Genomic DNA, 19,941 nt, shown 5'->3' with positions numbered 1-19,941 from the left:
GGCTGCCTGGGGGACGGCCCCCGGCTCCTGCACCTGCCTGGCTGGCACAGCTGCTGCATTCCCAGGCCACTCCCGCTGGTTTTCCCCCCAGCCCCCTGTGGATGGAGACCCTGGTGGGGCCGTCCTTCCCACTTCGTCCCCGTGGGAGGCAGCAGGTCTCGGAGAGAAGACTGGAGAAGGATAACGGCTCCCCTTCCCTCCCCACCTTCGGTTTTGAAGGCAACCAAACTCCCCTTTCCACTCAGCTGGTTCCTCGTGGGAGCAGGGAGCCCTTCCTTGCCGTGGCTTTCTCTCCTCCAGCACAGGAGGGATTTCCAGCCCTGAGCCTAGGAGGAAGGCAGGTGAGATCGTGCCAGGCCAGGGTTTGGCCCTGCCGAGAGCCCTGGTCACCCAGGACCCCCACTGCTCCTGGCATCCAGGCCCTGGGGGCTCCCGGCCTGTGCTCTGCCGAGACCATCTCTCTCCACTTTCCACATGGACACACATGGTTACTAGGACTGTCCCCCCGTGAAATCTCAGGGCAATGTCTTGATGTTTTTCAACACAGCTGTAGTGGAAAAGTAAAAGAAAACTAGCCCTGGCACCTCTGAAATCTCTCCCAGTTTCCAGATCACAACAGCTTCAAGGAAATGTAGCTGATACCTCAGGCTTTCCAAGGAGAAAGGCTGCTGTGAATTCTTCCCTGCCTTGCTCGCTCCTGCCCCAGTCCATAGTGTTTTGTCAGTTCTGGGTGTAATTCAGGTGCAGCCAACTGAATCACTGCCTTGTGCATTTTTATTTACTTTACCATGTTAATAATACATAAGAAAGCAACTTTTAAACAGATTTTGAAATTTAAACATTTTATCACAGATTTTACATTGCAGCAAGTTTTAATCTGGCGCACATTCTTAAAATTAGTTACAGATCAGGAAGCAATGGTTACCTGTCTCTGGGGAAAGGGCCAAGTGTGTGTGGAGGGAACAGGCTAAATCGCAAACCCTGCAGCTCGCTGCTGCCGCCAGTCGTAGCATCTGGAGAGCTAAGCAAGGGAGCAGGATCAGGCCTTTCTACTGGCATCATGAAATCTGCCCTCTCTTGCTTTGCAGCTGGGAACATGCAATTATGAATCCTGAAAGGAAGCACAGCAATTATCGGTGTGGTTTCTGTGAAATAAGGTCTTTTGAATAAGGAGTCAGGGGAAAATTTGAACGCAGTGGCTATTGCTTTTATTTCCGCTTAATTTCTAGTGGAACTGATTAAGAATGATCATTACATTTAGGCAGCAATCAACCAGGGAGTGTATTTCTATTCCTTGCTTGGCACCCCAGAAATTACGATTTCTAAAAATCTAATGCAAAGGAGAACAAAGCAAACACAATTTAGAAGTTCATCACTTAGTCACAAAGCTCAGGGGCAGAGGAGAGGGCTGGGTATACTTCCCATAAACAGATATCTCCAATGTAAAGATTATACACATGATATTGACCTTTAAAACTGGCTACTAGCTTTACAGTAAAGTCAATAATAAAATCAACTGCCATAGTATGCTATTCAATTAATACTTTATGTTTGTTTTCATTAAAGGGACAGTTACCACGAACAGTGAATCCCAACATTTAGGCATTGTACACCTAAAATGATCAGTAATTCCTCTATAATGTGTTTGTATTTGTTTTTCCCATAAAACAATTTATTAGAAACAATAACTAAGGTTTTCTGAAGATGCATACGGGAATTTGGAAGCCTAACTAGGGAATTATAAACTAAATTATCTATTTTAATTGGATGAGTAATGAAATGCAAAAAAGAAAGAAATATGCACTGAGGAAAGTAAACTAGATTTAAGCTGCTTATTGTTTAATAATTTCCAGATGTAGCAGTGGTATCTAAAAGAAAGCTGATTTTTATATTATATTTTTAAAGTATATGATATGCAGCTGACAGTGTCCCTTTGCAACGGTGTTGGGCTGTGAACCACAGTCATTCATATTCACATGAACACACACGTTGTAAACTTGAAACATCGGAGATTAAAAAAAAAAAAAAAAGGAAGCACATGGTATAAAATGATAAAAAAGATTATGCTAATAAGAGCCAAATGGCAGCAGGAACAGCAGCAGCAGCTAGAACTGCTGGATAAGGCGCCGGCGCTGTGAGGTCTTCCGCAGCAGTCGTCTGTAGTCATAGGGATTATCTTCAGTTTTACTCTCTTCCAGGGGCTTTTCTGCAATCCTGGGCCTATGGATTAAGCAAAGAAGTGTTTTAGAAATTAAAGCCAAAACATTTACCTTGGCAAACACTCCTAATCGACTGCTTCACCACCACCCTTGCAGGGGGGGAAAATAAAAGGAGAACGAAAAAATACCAACTGACCTTGTTAGGCCTCTTCCTGTGCTGCATAAAGCAGGCACCTCGGAACAAACACATTATATACTAAAAGCAGATGAACACAGAAGAACAAGATGTTCTTCTACGAAGGGGACATAATAAAAGGACATAAAAGCACTTGAGAACATGGGGGTGCTTTGCAGTAGTGTTTGCCTGATGGCTACTGAACCAGCTTTTCAGTTGGCATAAATTTGTTTGCTCTGTTTTTAACTCGCCTGTGGGGCTCACTCTAAGTGTCCATCTCTGGGGTTTTTTTCCCTATTCCTTTTTTTCCTTTTCTTTTTTCAGATGGCAAGATGCATTTTGGAAGCTGGCTGGAATGGTGGGCTGGCACAAGGTGTTATCGTGGAGCAGGATTAAAAATCAAACTCAGTTATTTTAAAGGAATATTACTCTGAAATAATTACAAAAATCTGTCGTGTTCTATACCAAAGGTGTACTCTACTGCTGGTCCCACACCAGCATCAAAGGCAAACTGCCAAATAAAAAAATACTCAATGCTTCACTTCTCTGGACTGAAATGACTGTATAGTCTTCGGATCCTGGTGATCCCATTCAAGAGATACTGAAGTGCACAAATGCTTATTCATTGTATTCATCTGCTCTCAAGAGGTAACAGTGTAAATTTACAAGTTACACAGATTTTTTTTTCACTGTGGTAAATTAGGATGGAATCAGAGCAGCACCCAATAGTAAGCTCAGTGGCAAAATTCTCATTAATCTAAACCAGAGCTTGGCATGACAGATTTGGTGTAATAAGCCACCTTCGAAAGACAACATTTTCCAAGAGATGTAAACTATATGGTAAGTCCCTAATTATATTATTTTTTATTCCATGTCTTCAAAACCTTTCTAAAAATATTTTAGATCCTACTTGAAAAATGTAAAAAACCACAACAAAACCCCCAAAAACGGGGCACAAAACATTCTACAAATATTTTCTCTATTATTATGGATACGTTTTCAAATTCAGCTATCATCCCAGGCTTAGTGTTTCCCTTAAGCCTTCAACCTAGATATTTTCCAAGTTTTTCTTACATATGTGAAGACACAGGAAGATACAAATATGTGAAGATACATAAATATGTGTTTGCATGTACAATGCATGTGAGTGCATTGGGAAAAGTGAGAATATGAATTTCCTTAGCCCAGCAGAGGTCCACTTCTATGAAGTCTATGTAGGAAGACAGGAGATGGAGCAAACCCTTCCTTGAAGGTTCTTCTCCTGGCTATTCACCTTGGTGAAGTCCACCACATCTATAAACGCATATGCTGACACAGGGCAGCAGGAAAAGGAGGCAGTCAGTCTTGTGTCTCATCTGCAGAAAGCAGGCTGAAAGTTCTCAGGAACAGAAGGTTTAGGTTCTGCTGTAGTTTAGTTTGATTTTAGGTCAGAGATTTACAGCAGTTTGTCTATCTCATCTGGCACTTGGGAAGCCAAAAACTAGCAGGTAGGCTGAGCAGCAGTCATGCTAGCATTTGTCCCTGCTGCCTAAAGATGGGGAATTTTCAGCGATACATTTTGCAAGCTACTTTAGCAAGATTCCACAGGTATAAAAAATAGATTTATGTCTCATTTCAAAGTGTATCTTTCCTATGAATCTTTTGAATATCTCAGCAAGGTTATGCAGCTTTTCCCCCCGTTATTATTTTGTATGAATTACCGCTCGGAAGCTCTTAAAATTGTAGTCCTGCGCTCAACTGGGTGTCTCTTCTTTCTTGTGGTAGAACTGCTGTCCTTTGAAGTGGAATCGGTAGATGAAATTTCACGGTAGTAGATATCTAAATCTAACACTTTGTTCAAACTGTCAATAAAGAAGTACACTGAGTTAGCAGCTTCACTTTTCAATATTATATTCAACATTCACAAACAAGGCAACCAAACATCATTATTAGTTGGCTTTATGTGTTGAGGATCTAAGGAAAGATACATATAAGCACAAAAAATCAGTCTGAAGTGGCTCCGATGTGTGATGCAGAAGTTGAGAATTTTGAAATGCTAAATACTTTTAGATGTTCATAAGGCAGACACATGACTGAAATTGTTTGGCTTTGCCATTATACTCAATGGAGAGGCATTTTTATTGTATAATTTGTATGACCTATTTTAGATATCTCTTTGAGGAAGTGATTAATGATTTTCTTAAAGATGACTATTTTTTCTCTGAGTACAAAAAGAGAATCTAAAGCAACAAGTTCAGATATTGGTGTCAGAAATGCAGATGTCTTATTTTGTTAGATGAATGCTATCTAGACTATCATATGTACAGAAAAAAACAATCCTGACACCCAGTTTAGGATGACTAGGGAAAAATAATAGAATAAAATAAAAGAAACCTGGGGAAAAAAAAAAAAAAAGCAAGCTCTGAATTAAATTCTCACATTGGTAGAAACCAGAAATAACTCACTGATTTCAGTTGCCATGTTCTACCAATACAGAGCCAGCACATGTAAGACATGGAACTGGTTATCTAGATTTAAAATGAGTGAAACCTGAGGCCAAATGAGAGAAAACACTCGATTTGGGGTTTGTTTGGTTTTTGGTTAAAACAGCAGTTTTTTTCAGGATCCAAATGACATCAAAAGAAGAGCTGTAACAGACCAGACACAGGAGGCATGGACCTTAAGTGAATCCTTTAAGCAGTGGCATAATCAAATTCAACTTAAACTACGGTTGAATGAAGCCAGATGCTGTGAGCACATAATACATGTATATAATCTATGTCATGTAACTTCCTTTAAGATATGTATTTTAGATACAGAGTTTATATTCTGCAACCTCAGCCAAGGATAGTGCTAAAAGGCCATTCATCTTGCATCTCTGACCAGGCTACGATAGCACACATGCTATCAAAGCAGTGTCACTGGGGAGCAGCAAAAAAAAAGCTGAACTATAGAAACACAAATAAAATAAAGCTATGATATATGTCAGGAGCTGTGAACCTGGTGTACAGCACACATAAAAGGTTCTAAGATACAGAAGGGTAGAATATATCTATTGTTTCTCTTATTTCTGCAGAGATCCATCAAAATAGGTTAGTTACACTGTGAATAAAAGAACTCTGAAATTTTGATGTCTACACTTCTTTACCTGTTATTAATAATTATTTTTAAAAATTTAAGTATATATTTCCAAACAGTAATGTATGAGAGCATTCTTTGTATTTTCACTAACAAAAAAGCCCCTGGTTGCTCATTTGCTTTGACTGGAATTTTAAGCACCTTCAATTATTTTCTATGTCAGAACTATCTTTGATGTGGACCTTATCTTAACTTAGTATTGTGCTTACGTTGCCATGGTAAAGGACCATGCTGTAGTAGAACTGAATGACTGAATTCTGTAATGGATTTTTGTTATTGAAAATTGCATATTTTAACTTGGTATATGATGCCCTTCCTGTTAAACACCAAATTACCATGCATGTTTAATGCTTTATTCTCCTTGTTAAAGTACAGCTAAGAACTATTTCTAGAGTACAAGAATGACAATAGTGAGATAAGAAAAAAAAAATACCTTTCTTTTCTTGGTCTCCGTTTTTCATCTTGTATTGATTTCTAGGAAAATACAAAGTAATTAAAAATACTAGAAGGAAAGTTTATGCAAAGATACAATTAATCAGTATGTTAGGTAGGAGAGTGTTGTGTATTTTTTGTTAAAAGAAATATAGATAATTTAATTTGTGGAACAAGTGCTCCCAAAAAATCTTTGAGACTAAGTGTTGGCATTGTTACTCCCAAATTTCAGTTGCCATGCGGTGCAGAAAGGATGAAGTAATTGTCATAAGAAAAAAAAAAAAAAAAGAGGAGATCTAAAACTTTCAAATATCTATAGTTGTTTTAATGAAGTTGGCAATGCTATCTCACTGAGACAAATTTACTGTGATGCCCTGAAAATTTCCATGAATATAGGCAACACAGTGGGAGCAGGCATAATCCTCTTCTCATTAATGTCAATGCAGTCTCGTCACAGGTTTTAGTGGAACAAAATGGACATCTAAGGAGCTGTACACTAGGATACAGTACACCTTTAAGATACAAAACACTGAGAAATGCAGAGAGATGTATAGGGAACGTGAATAATTTCTTATCTCTATTAGATTTCTGTCCCTACAGCCAAAACAATGCCATACTGCAGCATCTAAAGCATCATGCTCCAAACCCACTATTTTAAAGTACAGACCGTCTTGATTTTGGTCCTAACTGTTTTTCTTCAAATGAGTGAAAGCTTATTAAAATTAGTGAATTGTACTATTACAAAGTGACTGGGAACCAGAAATCCTGATGGACAGACACCTCTTAGGCACGTAAATGCACAAGACATATAATTTCAAAAGAACTGGCTGATCTAAGGAAACAAACCCCAAAATAAACTTGTAGTGCCTTGTATGAACAATGAGCTATTGTCAGACTTCATTTACCTATGCACTACTTTAGCTAATTTGATAAAGAAAGAGATGAGTGAGAATGGGAGGTGTCTGATTAGTATCTAATGTGTTGTGAGAGAAACATCTGTTTTTGCAGAATGCCTTCACTTTTAGGTGATCTGGGCTTGATAATCATCTGTGAACACATCTGCAGGTCACAGAGATTTTTAATAATGTAGAAAGTTCATAATAGCTGGAAAAGCCAACTGCCTTCAAGTTAGAGATCAATGAGTTGCTCAAGGTCTAAGAATTTAAGAACTAGTAGGTCTCCTTTTTAAGTTTCAGTGTATAGATATTTATACTGAAACTTCCCATTATCAGTGTGAGGAAGACAGGCTTCTCGTTTTTCATGACTTCTTGAAAAATACAACTAATTGAAGGTAATACTGATTAATGACTTGAAAAGATGCTGCTGAGAATTTGTTTAAAAATTCCCCAGTGTTACTGCAGTTTTTGTTTGCACTGAAGCAATGGCTGTTTTCTGATATGGAGCTGGCCAAGTAACAAATTAGCTTTCAGAAAATACTGTGTTCCTGACTGTATGGTCTCAGCTTTCTAGATATGCATTTATTTCAGAATTACTCTTTGCCTCAGAAATTTCCTAATACAGAACTCAGTGTCATGCCTTTCATTTCAGTCCTTTATCTCACCAATTTTGCTTTCACTAAACAAATCTTACGTGTCAATTAATTTTTAAGAAGACCATTTCTCTGCAGAATCTCACCGTTCCAAAGCTGCGTTATTTCGAAGCCCCCATAATAAAACATAGCCATATTTGTCTTTTTTGGTATGCCAGACACAACTCTCCCTAAAGGCCCTGGTGACACCTGCTGTTGAAAGGAGAAGCAATTGCTACGGTTAGTTTATTAGCTGGGCTCTCACTGGCTGTTAAAATAGGTCACTAAGATACAGGCACCTCGAGCAAATCAATTTAATTGCTTTTTTTGTTGGAACTGCATTCTGAGCTGCTTTCACATTTCCTGTCTTTCTGCCTTTTTTTTTTTAATTTTTTTTATTTTTATTTTTAAATACATAAGGGCACTGAAGTCTAGAGGGGAAAGCAGCCCCTGGTATCTGAACTTGGACCAAAGGTTATATATAGAGACACTCATATCCATTAGTCTCCTGAGCTGTTGGTATTTGCCAATTTCTTCATAATCACAATCTGACACATTTGTAAAGGAAGTTACAGTGTGCATACTAATACAGGCTATTTTAATATTTGCTCTCTCTGCAAGATCAAGCACTAACTTAAGACACCCAAAATAGCTCTCCAAATGAACCTGTTTCTCTCTTGTGACTTACAAAGAAACTAGAGAGATTGGGCACTTAATTTGTGTAAAAAAGTGCAAATGCTGCCTCTGCATATAATGAATTTATGTATGTATAAGTACAAAACTAAAAATTGACCTGACCCAAGGCCCTAATCAGGGTAATTCTGAACCTTAACAATTTCACATCTAGTTTGAGATAGAAGTTTGTGGCCTGGCTCCTTTCAGCAGGCCACAGTTTTTATGTTGTATCAGAAAGGAATATAGGAAATTGGGCAATTAGAAAGAAAGTTAAGGTAGGAATTATCTGGCAGTCTTAGTCCACAAAAGCTTAGTAAACTCACATGTATTAGAGTGTAGTAGGTGGAGTCTTCTGGATTATTTAATGTTTTAGGCTTCCGTGGCCTCCTTGGAGGTCTCTGCTTTGGGCGAGATTCTTCTACTTTGGCTGCAACTATAAAAAAGGAGAAGATAGCAAAGCTTATTTATTTACAGAACAGGAGACTTTTACAAAAACAGGAGATAATTTCACCAAAGAGAGCAAAAAAATCCACATAGCCACTTTTACTGCTTGCAGGAATCCAGAAAGCAACTGTTCAGGGCATTTCCATGACCAGATTGTAAAGCAGAATAGGTTTATCCATTTCAGTCCTGACTCCCACACGGACACATGCCATATAATGAATGTCAGGCTGGAACAGCCCAGCAGTCTGCCTGGCACAGGCCTTTCCTCATGAGAAGGTCTGATGCTCCACATTCAGAAAAGGACTCTGAAAAGTACTGTCTCTGGAAGGTGATCATCTCATAGCAGAGACCTGGATGGTGGGGAGGTAGTATTTTCAACCTTAGTTCAATCACTAAGGTAATGAATAAAGGAACTAGCATTAGAACTCCAATTCACAGGTTAGTCCTCTACATTATCATGGTGTACATGTACATTCTCCCCAAGGTCTCCTGATAAGGCTGTTCTGTTCCAAGCCCAATCATGTACCACTGAGAAACACAGCATGACCATGTTCATCACATTCAGTGTAATCTAGTTTAGTGTACTTAGCTTCTGGTCTTCTGCAACCATGCAAAAAGTGTTTTCATTCTACTGGAAACAAAATCAAGATTTTAACATAAAATGGAACTGCTGCCCTCTGGCAGACTCCAAACTCAGAGTTAGACACTGATTTGTGGGTTATGTTGGCTGGCACATGAGGAACTAGACCAATGTCCTGGATAACTCCTTGTTAAAAAACTATATGCAATTCTTACAGTGCTAAGATATAGGGCTGGCAAGGGTCCATAGGCTCATAGCTTCTGAGACCACAGAACTGATTCTTGGAGGCTGAGGAATCACAAATGTACAGTTTGGTGAGCATGATCACCTTACATAAGAATCATAGAATGTCTTGGGTTGGAAGGGACCTATAAAGGTCATCTAGTCCAACCCCCCTACAATAAGCAGGGACATCTCAAACTAGAAGAGATTTCTCAGAGCCCCATCACCTTCATCTATAGAAAAAGTGAATAGAGGGCTACAGCAATTCCTTCATGATGAAGGAGGTGGGGATTTCAGGGCAGCAGAACACCTATGATAGAGATGGGTCATGGGGGCACATCATGAATGAAGTCACGGCACAAGGTGTAGGCATGGTGAACAATATGTATCCTGCATTATCCAGTGAGGCTTTGGATTGTCCTTGTCCCATCACAGAAGAATTCAGAGGACAGTCCATGAGAAAAAGCATGTCCTTACCCATAAATGTATCTACTTTTTGAGTGGACTGAGGATATAGCTCACAATAAATTACTGAACTGTATTCTGCTGGTCTTACCCTCTTTCACATGAAGTGACTTTAACTCCATAACCTCCATGTGCTAACTCTATGTGATTGAGTCTTAGAAGGAAGAATGTATGTTGTTCTTTAATGACCATCAGAAACCCTTTTACATGATAAAAATATAAACTCTCCCATGTACGTCAGACATCTTTTTAATTAAGGAGGTGGCAGAATCATTTTAAATGAGAAATGATCAGTAATACATCAGTGTTGACTCCTGCAAAATTAGCTAATTTTTTTGTTCTGTGTGATAAATAAAGGCTTGTAAAGGTCATGGATATACAGAGGAGGCATGATGAATAATGTTAATTTGAACTGTAGTTGGATAATGATTACATTTATTGTTTTGGTTTCTTATCTGAAATGCAGACTGCTTCTCAGGTAATGAATGAACAAGTATCTTTTAACATTTTGCACTTAAGAGAACAATGTTGTTTTCTAAGCCAGGGTATGGATAATTCACTTTAAACTATAAAATGTAGATGAAATAAATTAATTTCAGTAACTTGTATTAAATATAAATTCTGTTTTTTATTTGAATAGGAATAGTAGGCCTGACTGTGCTCTTTTGTGGGCTGTTGTTACTCTGCTGCATTTCAAATGAGTCACCTGGAGTTATGTGAGTTTTCATTTGTGACAGAGGAGAGGCATATCTTCTGTATTTTATTTTTAAACACAACGGGAGCCTAAACTGGAAACAGTACCTTAAAAAAAAAACCATTAAAATTCAATGTAGTTGAATAGAAACACCTAACTCCTTGTCTGGAGGGCATTTTCAAAAATTGTGTCAAAGATCATGACTGTACGAAAATCTGGAAAAAGAAAATTAAGCCAAATTGGGGGCTTTAGGAAAATCCCAAGGAAAAGGCTCTCATAATGCCAAAATTTTTTATTGTTCCCCAGGAATTCATCACTATGTATGCTGTTCTGTTATTTAATTTATCACTGTCAAACACACGAAGCATTACCGTATTCTAGATTAAAATTATTCCCACTGAAATTACTTGTATTCATAATGTGCATATGCTTTGCAAAGAAGACTGCCCTTTCATTCAAAAAAAACAATTTTGACAATGATAAGGTCTTCAGTAAGAAACATCTTTTCATTTCAGCATGTGTGTTGTACATATCTATAAGCTATGCAAAAGAACAGAGGGGACAGAAATACCATGTTGGGGCAGACAGCCTTCTAAGCTTGAACCTCTGTCATTCCTTTTTACAATTATGTAAAATGCAATTTGGAATTCTGTTTCCAAATTTCACAGCAAGTAAAAAATAGTTTGATGGATTTAGTTTTCTTTGTTTCACCAGAAAGTGAACCTGTGTTTTCCTTCAGCACTTAGATTTGTGTGTTCACTGCTACTGAAACAAAGCTGATGAAGTAGTTGCTCGTATTGGATAACTCACTGCACAAGGTAAAATTTGCTTTTTCATTAGTTGCTGATAATCCGAGAAATCATTTACTTAGTAGAGGTAAAGGTCGAAGGCAGATTAGATACCCAAGCCTGATAAATGGTGAGTTTGATGCACTTCTTTTCCAGATGGCCTGTACCCTTCTGCAGTAGGCAATGAAGCAGAAAGAAGGAGTAAAATCATTCACTTATTAATAGGCCAATTATCTTGCTTCTAGAGTCCATTACAAAGAAAAGGTTTTTATTTAAGCTCAGTTTCTCCATAGTAAAATATCTTGTAGCCTATTTTTCCTTAAGACTTCAAGTATCTCTAGCAAGATCTGACCATGCACTTTATATATAAAAGAAAACAGATGCTTTCTATCTAAGAAACACTTAGATATGTATGTTACAACATTGATACAAAAACTATTGACAACAGTAGCTGTTAAAGCACTTTGGAAATGTAAGGCTGGTATTGTCATCCAGGAGGGGAAATGAGATGCACAAAGCAAGACACTCTGAGACTTGCTTAAGGTTATGTCCCAGTTAGTCACTAGGACAGCTAAGGATCTGGACTGAGTAAGTACAGTTAGTACTCAGTTAGTCAAATGAATGAGGTTTTGCTCTCATGACATGGATGCTTTGCTTTTGAAGCTTAACAGTGAATTTCAGCTATGCTGTAACCCATGCCTAGGAAGTTACATCTCTCTGCTGCCCAAACCTGAAGCAGACTGTCAGAACATAAATTTGATTAAGTGAGGATGGAAAGTATAATAAAAGTGAAGGTTATTCTCCATGGGAATGAGTGAATTACAGAGTTAAGGGTCAGCAAAGGCATGTGAACACTGTGGCTGCCAGGTAACACTAAGGAAGGTTTAGCAAATGTATGGAAAATTCCTTTTTCCTATCAGTATCTCAGCTAGCTCATTTAACGCTACCTCAAAGGTTCCTACGTAAGTTGCATACACACTCTTCCACTCTATGGTGCTCAGTGACAAGGTATTACTATGTTCATACTCAGTCCTCACTGAAAACTCCAAATACACTGAAAAAATGAGAGGGATGATGAAAACTGGGACCAGCTCATTTAATGTATGTGAATCCTGAATACCACCACAAATTACAGAAACTGCAGAGCTCTGCATGTGCTTGAAACATTCAAGTATGAGCAAGGAATGTCTGAATAAAGATGAGTCAGTATCAACAGCCCTTTAGGCTGAACTGTGCACATTCAGACATACAACGATAAGCTTGGAAGACAACAATCTCAAGGAATCAACATCCATGGATGCTAATGTAAATCAATGTATGACACAGAACTGATCTTATACTGAAGACTGGAAAAATAGTATTGTTACAGCTGTGATAAGCATCTAAGTGATCAAAAGTCTATTTATTAGGCTACCTGGAGAAACAGATAAACCTGTCTTCAGGTCATTTAAGTGAAATGTTACATGCTTGATTCAGTGCTATTCCACATCTCATGGGGGCAGGAAGTATAAAGCCAGGCTCACAATAAAGCAGGAAGTAATAGTATAGGGTTTGTAGAGGGGCTTGGAAGTAATCAGAAAAATGCAAATGTGGTAACTGGAATTCCAGGACTTGATAATGAGACATGAACAGCTATTACTGCTTACAACATTTATGTGCATACCTTTTTACTGTCCTAACTGTACACAGTATGAGGATGTAATTACTCACGTATGGGATTTCCACATAGAAAAGCACTGCTTTTTAATACTCTGGTTAGTAATTTTTAGGTATTGTTTATTCATGGGACATTTACCACAGCCAGATTTTTAAATTAGAGTTGACGGGTGCAAATGCTTAGCAATCTGGAGAAAACAGAGGGATCATTCTGGCACAGACCTAGAACTAGAAACTGCAAGAGACTGAGAACTTCCCAATTGCATCCCACAGAAGGTGAGAGTGTTTGATCTCTCATGCTCAAGTCCTGCTAGCCCCACTGAGGGAAGTGGATTCATCCTCTGACACTAATACTCTCATTTTGGAGAGTCTGGTGACCTGGGATTATTGCTATTTAGGAGAGGATGTTTAAGGAAAATGGCTGTACTCTGCTTCCACAACCTCCCAAATATCATGCTCAGCATGGATCTGATTATCTCCCAACACAGCTATGTCCTGGCTGCACCATGTCCAAAGGCCCACTGTAGTAGTTGAGAATGACCAAGCAGCAGAAGTTTTTGACTACCCTGATTTTCTCCAGTCCCATGCCTGGGTGCTCCCTGGCTGGCCACTCACTCACAAAGAAGAAAGACCAGCCAATGGATACTGCTGTGCACACCCAGTGCTACACAGGCTCCCTTTTCCTTGAAAAGGCTGCCCACAAAGCCTATGCAATAGTGCTGCAGCAGGAGGAATCCTGGATGAAAACCCTGCCTGCCTCACTGCTTTGTGTAGCTGAAAAGATCCTCAGCTGCACTGGAGTTCCATGTGAATTTCATTCTAAATATAGAAAATTCTCTTTCTGAGATTTTGTACTTGAACTGTCATTTAATACTTACAAGGATGGACAACATTATCCATCTGGAGAAAAAAATATAAATAAATTGCTCCCATAATGATCAAATTTCCCTCACTTCAGGCTTGGATCTCAAAAACCTTGACAGTGGCTATTTGTGCATTTATTCTGTCACCACTGTAACCCAAAGCTCACTAGCAGTCCAAAGGTGCAGTCCTAGGATGCAGCCATTATGTTTAGCTGAATGCATTTAGCAAGCAAAAATAACCTACCCAGATATTCAATCCACAGGGAACATTGTTTATTCCAGGAACCTTGTGCAGCTCACTTTACGCATTTTTATAAACACAAATAAATTTACTTAAGAACAAGTTAACCTTGTGGATTTAGCATTCATTTAGCCTTTTTGCTCATACCTTTTTTAAACGGCAGGCTTCGCATTTTTAATAAAATGAACAGTTTTGAAAAGCTGAACATTTGTCAAAGAAGGCCATACAGCTGCCCCACAGTTCCTCCCCTTCTGTGGATAGCAATGCAATAAAGTATTTTATCAGAGGAGCTGGTAAATTCTCAAACTGAACAACAGCCACCAAGCCACAGATGAAGGCAGATAAGTATTCTTATCTGACATACAGCTATAAAGTACAATTCACATGTTATAGCTGTAAAATGATATATAAAACTAGTGAAGCTGAGGAAGAAGTGTACATAAACGTAAATGACCAAAGTAATTACAAATGGCAAATACATGATTTAAAGAGCAGCTAAAGCTCAACAACTGTTGCCTTCATAAGGGAAGGACAGCAAAGGCAGCCCTAGAGGGTCATCTACAGAAAAAACATATCCTTCTGTAAATGTGCATGTATAATTTGTACTGTAACACATAGGATAGGAAAGAAGACAGGAAGGCTTCTCCCTGTTTAATAGACAGTGGATCACTCACCATGTCTACCTGCTTCACTTTAGCATAATAGCCTGTGATACATTACCTCAAGTCTTTGTTTTATGTATTTGTCTTACTATATTGCATACAGAAAAAAAGTTCAATATCCCAAATGCTGGTAATTCCTGTGTTGCAAATAGTACAACCTAAATTATATGAACACAGGCTTATTTTTACTTAAATATTCTCTATATCTAGTTAGATAATATTTGCTCAAATAAACATCTAATTAAGTTTAAACAACACAGCTTTCTGATTAAGCTCTGTAATGCTTAGGCTCCAACTGACTCTCACAGGCAAGCTGGGAATTACTGCAGCATTTTCTCTTCCTTTAGTATCCTGTTGCACTGATCATAGCTGGAAAGGAAATAGTTTTCCTGTTGTGTGAATTATGTTTGAATGTAGAAAAAGAAATTCACATTCTACACCAAGAAAGATCTTTCAGTGGACTGGTTAGTGGTGATAAATATGGCTGTGGGGATGTGAGGAATCAGGGCTCAGGTTCCTGCTGCCATCGCTCTGTATCTTAGGTGAGCACTGAGCCACTGTCCAACCACGCTGCAGAGAGTGAAACTGCACATCGTGGCCAGGAAGTCTGGCAGAACACAGTGTTAGACTAGAGCCCAGCTGGCCTTCCTTCTTTTTTTTCAAAGTTCCGTGTCTGGCAAAAGCCAGCTTTGTTACATTTATAAGGAGTAGCCACGTCAGGTGTACAAGGTACTTGGGTCAACAACAGAACACAGCAAGCACAAGCAGTGGCTGCCCAGCTCAGACCAGCTAGGCAAGAAGGGCCAGGGAGGCAGACCCAGCCCAAAATGTAATACTGCCTGTTGTATCAAGGGCAAGCTGGCTACAGAAAGATTTGGAACATGAGTTCTAATGAGAACTGGAGGAGGGCTGTTTTTGGGGTGGTTTGACTTACTGAAGCAGAGCATTCAAGTGAGTGACGAGCTGGGCAGCACCAAACAGGCTGGAAGGGCCTGTTTGGTTTGAGATGGAGGGAGGTAGCTTGTGCTTTACAATGGTTAAGGGCAGGTCTCAGCAAGTAGGACAACTTCAGCTGGCCTGTGCTTTAGTGGCACATTTTTCTGCAGTGAGCTCAGTCATAGCTTCTCAGTCAAACAGCACCTACTATTTAATTTAAAATGCAGTCACCTTTGAAAAGAGTAACTCCTTCTGAGCTCCGTGTTCACCTTGTCTATGTGGCAATTTGCAGAAATTTAATAAAAAACCCAAAGTATGTGTCCACCATATTTATTTGGGAATAAAAAAGTGCAAAAAATTTGGCATGAGCCATCTTGTAATGAGCATGCCTTGACTACACAGTATCTATATGAATATGAGCATTCAGGACTATCTTTATGATGCTTCCTACTGTTTAAAGTTATGATTACTGTTGCTGACACTTTTTTCAAGTGTCAAGGTAGCAAGTGTCAAGTGTCAAGTCAAGGTAGCAAGCATTCAATTTTTGCATCCATAAGAGAAAAAAAAAGGGGACTTTGTAAGTAATCAGAATTTCCATAAAGATTGTGCCTGGTGCACAAAAGAGCTAAGTGCTGTCATGTTGTACATGCAACATATATTTGTTGGGAGAAAATATAATGAAAATAAATCTTCCTTTTGTTAAGACCACAAAACATTAGCTTGTAAAAAAAATAAATAAATCATATTTCCATCTAGTTATTAAAGTGAGGCAAAAGACCTGATGGCTTATGCAACTCAACAACTTCTGTGTTGCCTTAAAAAGTATTTTGACTTAGTTCAAAGAAATGTATGACATTTTTCTTGTTGATGTTCAAAAGGATACAACGCAGCACTTCCACACTCCTTACCATTGGAAAAACACTGTTGTGACATGACAGAGGTTTAAAGCAGTGGGACATTTTCAGTGGTAAAGGGAAGTGGCTCACACTTTAAGCAGGGTTGCATGCACAGAGAACAAACTCTGGCTTCCTTTTGTCTCCTGTAGAGCTACTTAAATATATAGCAATGTGAAGGGTAGACACTGCTCCATTCTGCAAGTGGCATGAACAGACTGATACATTTTCACCTGGTTCACTTGGGTAAGTAATGAGATCTTTAACTGATAAAATGAGGGTTTGAGTATCCCTCTATCTACCTCTCTTCTCTAGCTTCTGTAGGAAAACATGTAAGAACCAAGAGTTATTTTTCCAAAGCATTAATTTTTAATGCTTCAGGTTTATCTTATTTATTAAATATTCCTGTTTTTTAACAACTCAGTACAAACCCCTTAACAACAATCACAAGCATTGCTCTGTCTTTAATGAAAGATAATGGCACTTAGTTCTCCATTTCACATCTGTTTTATCTGGCAGTGTTTGGTATTAGAAACAGGCTGGACTACAAAGATAACCTCCTGGCAGTCAGTATACACTTAGAGATTTAGATTTTGTAAACACCAAGCTCCCATTTTAGCAGCTTGCCCATTGGAGAGGAGTGCAAAGTGGGGCTGAAGTACTCTTAGGATATCTTCAGGGTAGCCATGGGAACAGAAAGAAGTTTCAGCATATATGACAACCAAATCCACACTGTTACAACTAAAGTAATACAGTTAGCTCTGGGCAGCAAGAGACACTCTTGGATCTGATCTCAGCTGTGCAGGGTTGAGCAGAGACCTCCCCAGAGGCAGTGAAGTGGCACAGGCTGGCACAAAAGCCCCTGCAGAAATTGAGACCCATCTAGTCATCTGCCACATTTGTACTCATCTTCCTCCGTATCTGTGGCCCAAGACACAGACTGAGGAAATCCCCTGTTACATCTATGCCAACTGAAGAGGCTTGAACACCTCAGCTCTTCATGGACCTCTCCGTGGGGTACAGGTCTTAATGATCTGCATGCCCTAAATCCTGTATCTTCCACTTTTACTCTCCCAGTACACTCCCCACTCCCACCTAACCTGCTCCAACTGTGCTGGTGTTTTGGGAACCCACACCAGCCATGTTAACTGGAATATAAATAACTTTGGAATGCATTTTCAGAGGTAATGTACTCTTAAGTGCGTGAGTTAAATGGATGCCAATTATTAATAAAACTTTGCTTGCAATTTTATGGACACACCCACCAGCATGGGTAGGAGTTACAAGTTTTGATAGCCTCAGTTGCATTTGTGGATACCTAAATGTTACTCAGCATAAATGTGACAAACTTCGGTAAGTTACTTAGCATAGTAGCTAAAAAATACTTTGTTTTTAAAACATAGTCCCATACCTTACCAATAGCACATAGAGTTAAACAACATAGCAGTAAAAAAGAGCCAATGTGGAATTTTTACTAAATAAAAGTATTTCTAGAGATGTTATGTCTAGGTGTTACAATGATTCATTCATCAATCTTAAGCAATACTGAAATAAAATACCAAGAAAATGGTAAATATGTAAATTCCAACCAGACTTGGATATTCCTCTGGAAACTATGTTCCAGACATGTACTGATATGGGGTTTAGTACAAAAATGAACAGTCTGAGATATACAACAAGCCAGAGCTAAGTGATCTGTTAGTTCCCTGGCTTTTAAAAAGATGACTGGGAATCACTTCTTGGCAGTTCTGTTTACAAATGAAAATTCTGCTAACAACAAGGTTCAACATTACCTGACTGACAAACATGAGAAGAAAGTTGGCCATTAGCTTGCTTATCTTTGGAGATTGTCATGGGTCTCAGCTGATGTGACAATATCATTTCATTCAATTTTTGCTGCAATGCTAAGTAATCTTCAGATAATTTTGATATCTGAAAAATATAATATAGGATTTTACATTATTTTATAAATAAATATCTATGTTCCAAAGTAACAAAAGGTAAAATAGTGGACTACAGACTGAATTAAAAAAATATTGCTCTACCCACTGCAGTGTAGGCCCCTACCAGAGTTACTTTCCCATCCTCCTTAAAGAAAAAAAAAAGAAGAAGAAATAATAAAGACTTGTATGAAACTCCACACTGCAGCCCAGTCCTGCAGGTGCTTCGTGTTGGTTCACACAGGTGAGTGGACAGTGACTTGCTGATGCAAAATAGCTGCTACAGCTGAAGGGCTGCTTCTGTGCACATGTGAGTCCTTGACATCGACACAGCAAATTTTAGTTTCATTTGCAGAGACATTTCACAAGTTTACTTGAATTTTAAGGGCAAGGCCAGGTAAATGTGCATTTCAACAAACAAAGGCAAAGCTTCTGCATTTAACCTGAGCCAGGTTAAAAGTAACACATATTTTTGCCAGTGCTCTAACTTTGTCTTTCCCTCCTTTCTGAAGAGTATTTTCTCTTGCAGCTCAAAATATGCATTTTTAGAACACTCATTACAACATTTCAGTCTCAGTATAGAGAGTAAAACCTTGGTGCCCCTGAAGGCAGCAGTATAACTTTGCTATTCTGTCATTGCTCAGGGTATTATGCTCAACATATGTAGCTTACAAACTTCTTACCTGCCGTGAAAAGGCTGCCAAATCACAAGCCTCTTTCTCTGAGTCTCCCTTCAGTGTCTTAGAGTCTTCAGCATCAGTACTGGTGCTTTCCCTATCTTTTGCTTTTTTGGGATCATTATTTTGAAGCTCTGCTGCTTCTGTTGTCTCCTTTACAGTTTTCTCTTCACTTTTGCAAGGTAGTTTCCCTTCTTTTCTGAGTTGTCCCCTCCTTTTGTAATCCCGGTAACTGCTCTGAATAATCACTGCTGCCTTCTCTTTGTCTTCTGAACCTTGTTTTTCTGCCTCAATCTGCTTCCACGAGCCTCTTAGTGACTCTTTTCTTTCAATTCCTTTGCATCCTGTAGGCATCGCTGCTTTATGTTTCAGGTGGTTTCCTTCCACATCTCTGTCAGTCCTGGGCTGGCCCATGGCAGATTCTTGATTTTGCCCATCTGCACTGAGCGTGTCTTGATTATCTTGCTCTTGCTGGGGACCAGGTTCAGCTGTGATTTTCAGAGATTTCCTGGACAGCTCTTCCAAGGAGGGCTGTTCTTCACCTTCACCAACATGTTCTTCTACAGGGTTCTGCTTCACAGAAGCTCCTTCTCCTTCACTAGTTGTTTTCTGTTGCTCCTGTGTATCCCCTGTGTGACTGCACTCAGAGCACTTGCTGCCAGCAACATCATCATCTTCATCTTGAGTCTCCTCGTTGGCTGCTTCTTCCAGTGTATCATACTGAGCTGGCTGCAGTTGTGCTTCGAGGAATTCCACAGCAGATAATTCTTCCTCTGCTATTTTTTCACGCTCTT

The 19,941-nt window shown here is 39.1% G+C and overlaps 2 protein-coding genes across 2 annotated transcripts in view; both read right to left on the bottom strand.

The window, feature by feature from the left end:
- GAD2 (glutamate decarboxylase 2 (pancreatic islets and brain, 65kDa)) overlaps positions 1-1,059 on the bottom strand; it is a 37,926-nt gene extending 36,867 nt beyond the window's left edge. Inside the window, exon 1 of the mRNA XM_010007025.1 lies at positions 981-1,059. Within this exon, the coding sequence (XP_010005327.1) occupies positions 981-1,059 (79 nt within the window). The remainder of the gene's footprint in view (positions 1-980) is intronic.
- Positions 1,060-2,105: 1,046 nt separating this feature from the next.
- MYO3A (myosin IIIA) overlaps positions 2,106-19,941 on the bottom strand; it is a 119,370-nt gene continuing 101,534 nt past the window's right edge. Inside the window, exons 30-35 of the mRNA XM_010007024.1 lie at positions 19,154-19,938; positions 18,324-18,462; positions 8,410-8,519; positions 5,885-5,925; positions 4,035-4,175; positions 2,106-2,220 (exon numbers count right to left, since the gene is read on the bottom strand). Coding sequence (XP_010005326.1) covers positions 2,106-2,220; positions 4,035-4,175; positions 5,885-5,925; positions 8,410-8,519; positions 18,324-18,462; positions 19,154-19,938 — 1,331 coding nt within the window. The remainder of the gene's footprint in view (positions 2,221-4,034; positions 4,176-5,884; positions 5,926-8,409; positions 8,520-18,323; positions 18,463-19,153; positions 19,939-19,941) is intronic.

Source organism: Chaetura pelagica, unplaced genomic scaffold, assembly GCF_000747805.2.
Source record: "Chaetura pelagica isolate M959 unplaced genomic scaffold, ChaPel_1.0 scaffold17, whole genome shotgun sequence".
In the NCBI taxonomy this organism is placed as follows: domain Eukaryota; kingdom Metazoa; phylum Chordata; class Aves; order Apodiformes; family Apodidae; genus Chaetura; species Chaetura pelagica.
Note: the sequence above shows the minus strand (reverse complement) of the source record. Positions and strands in the feature narration are given on the sequence as shown.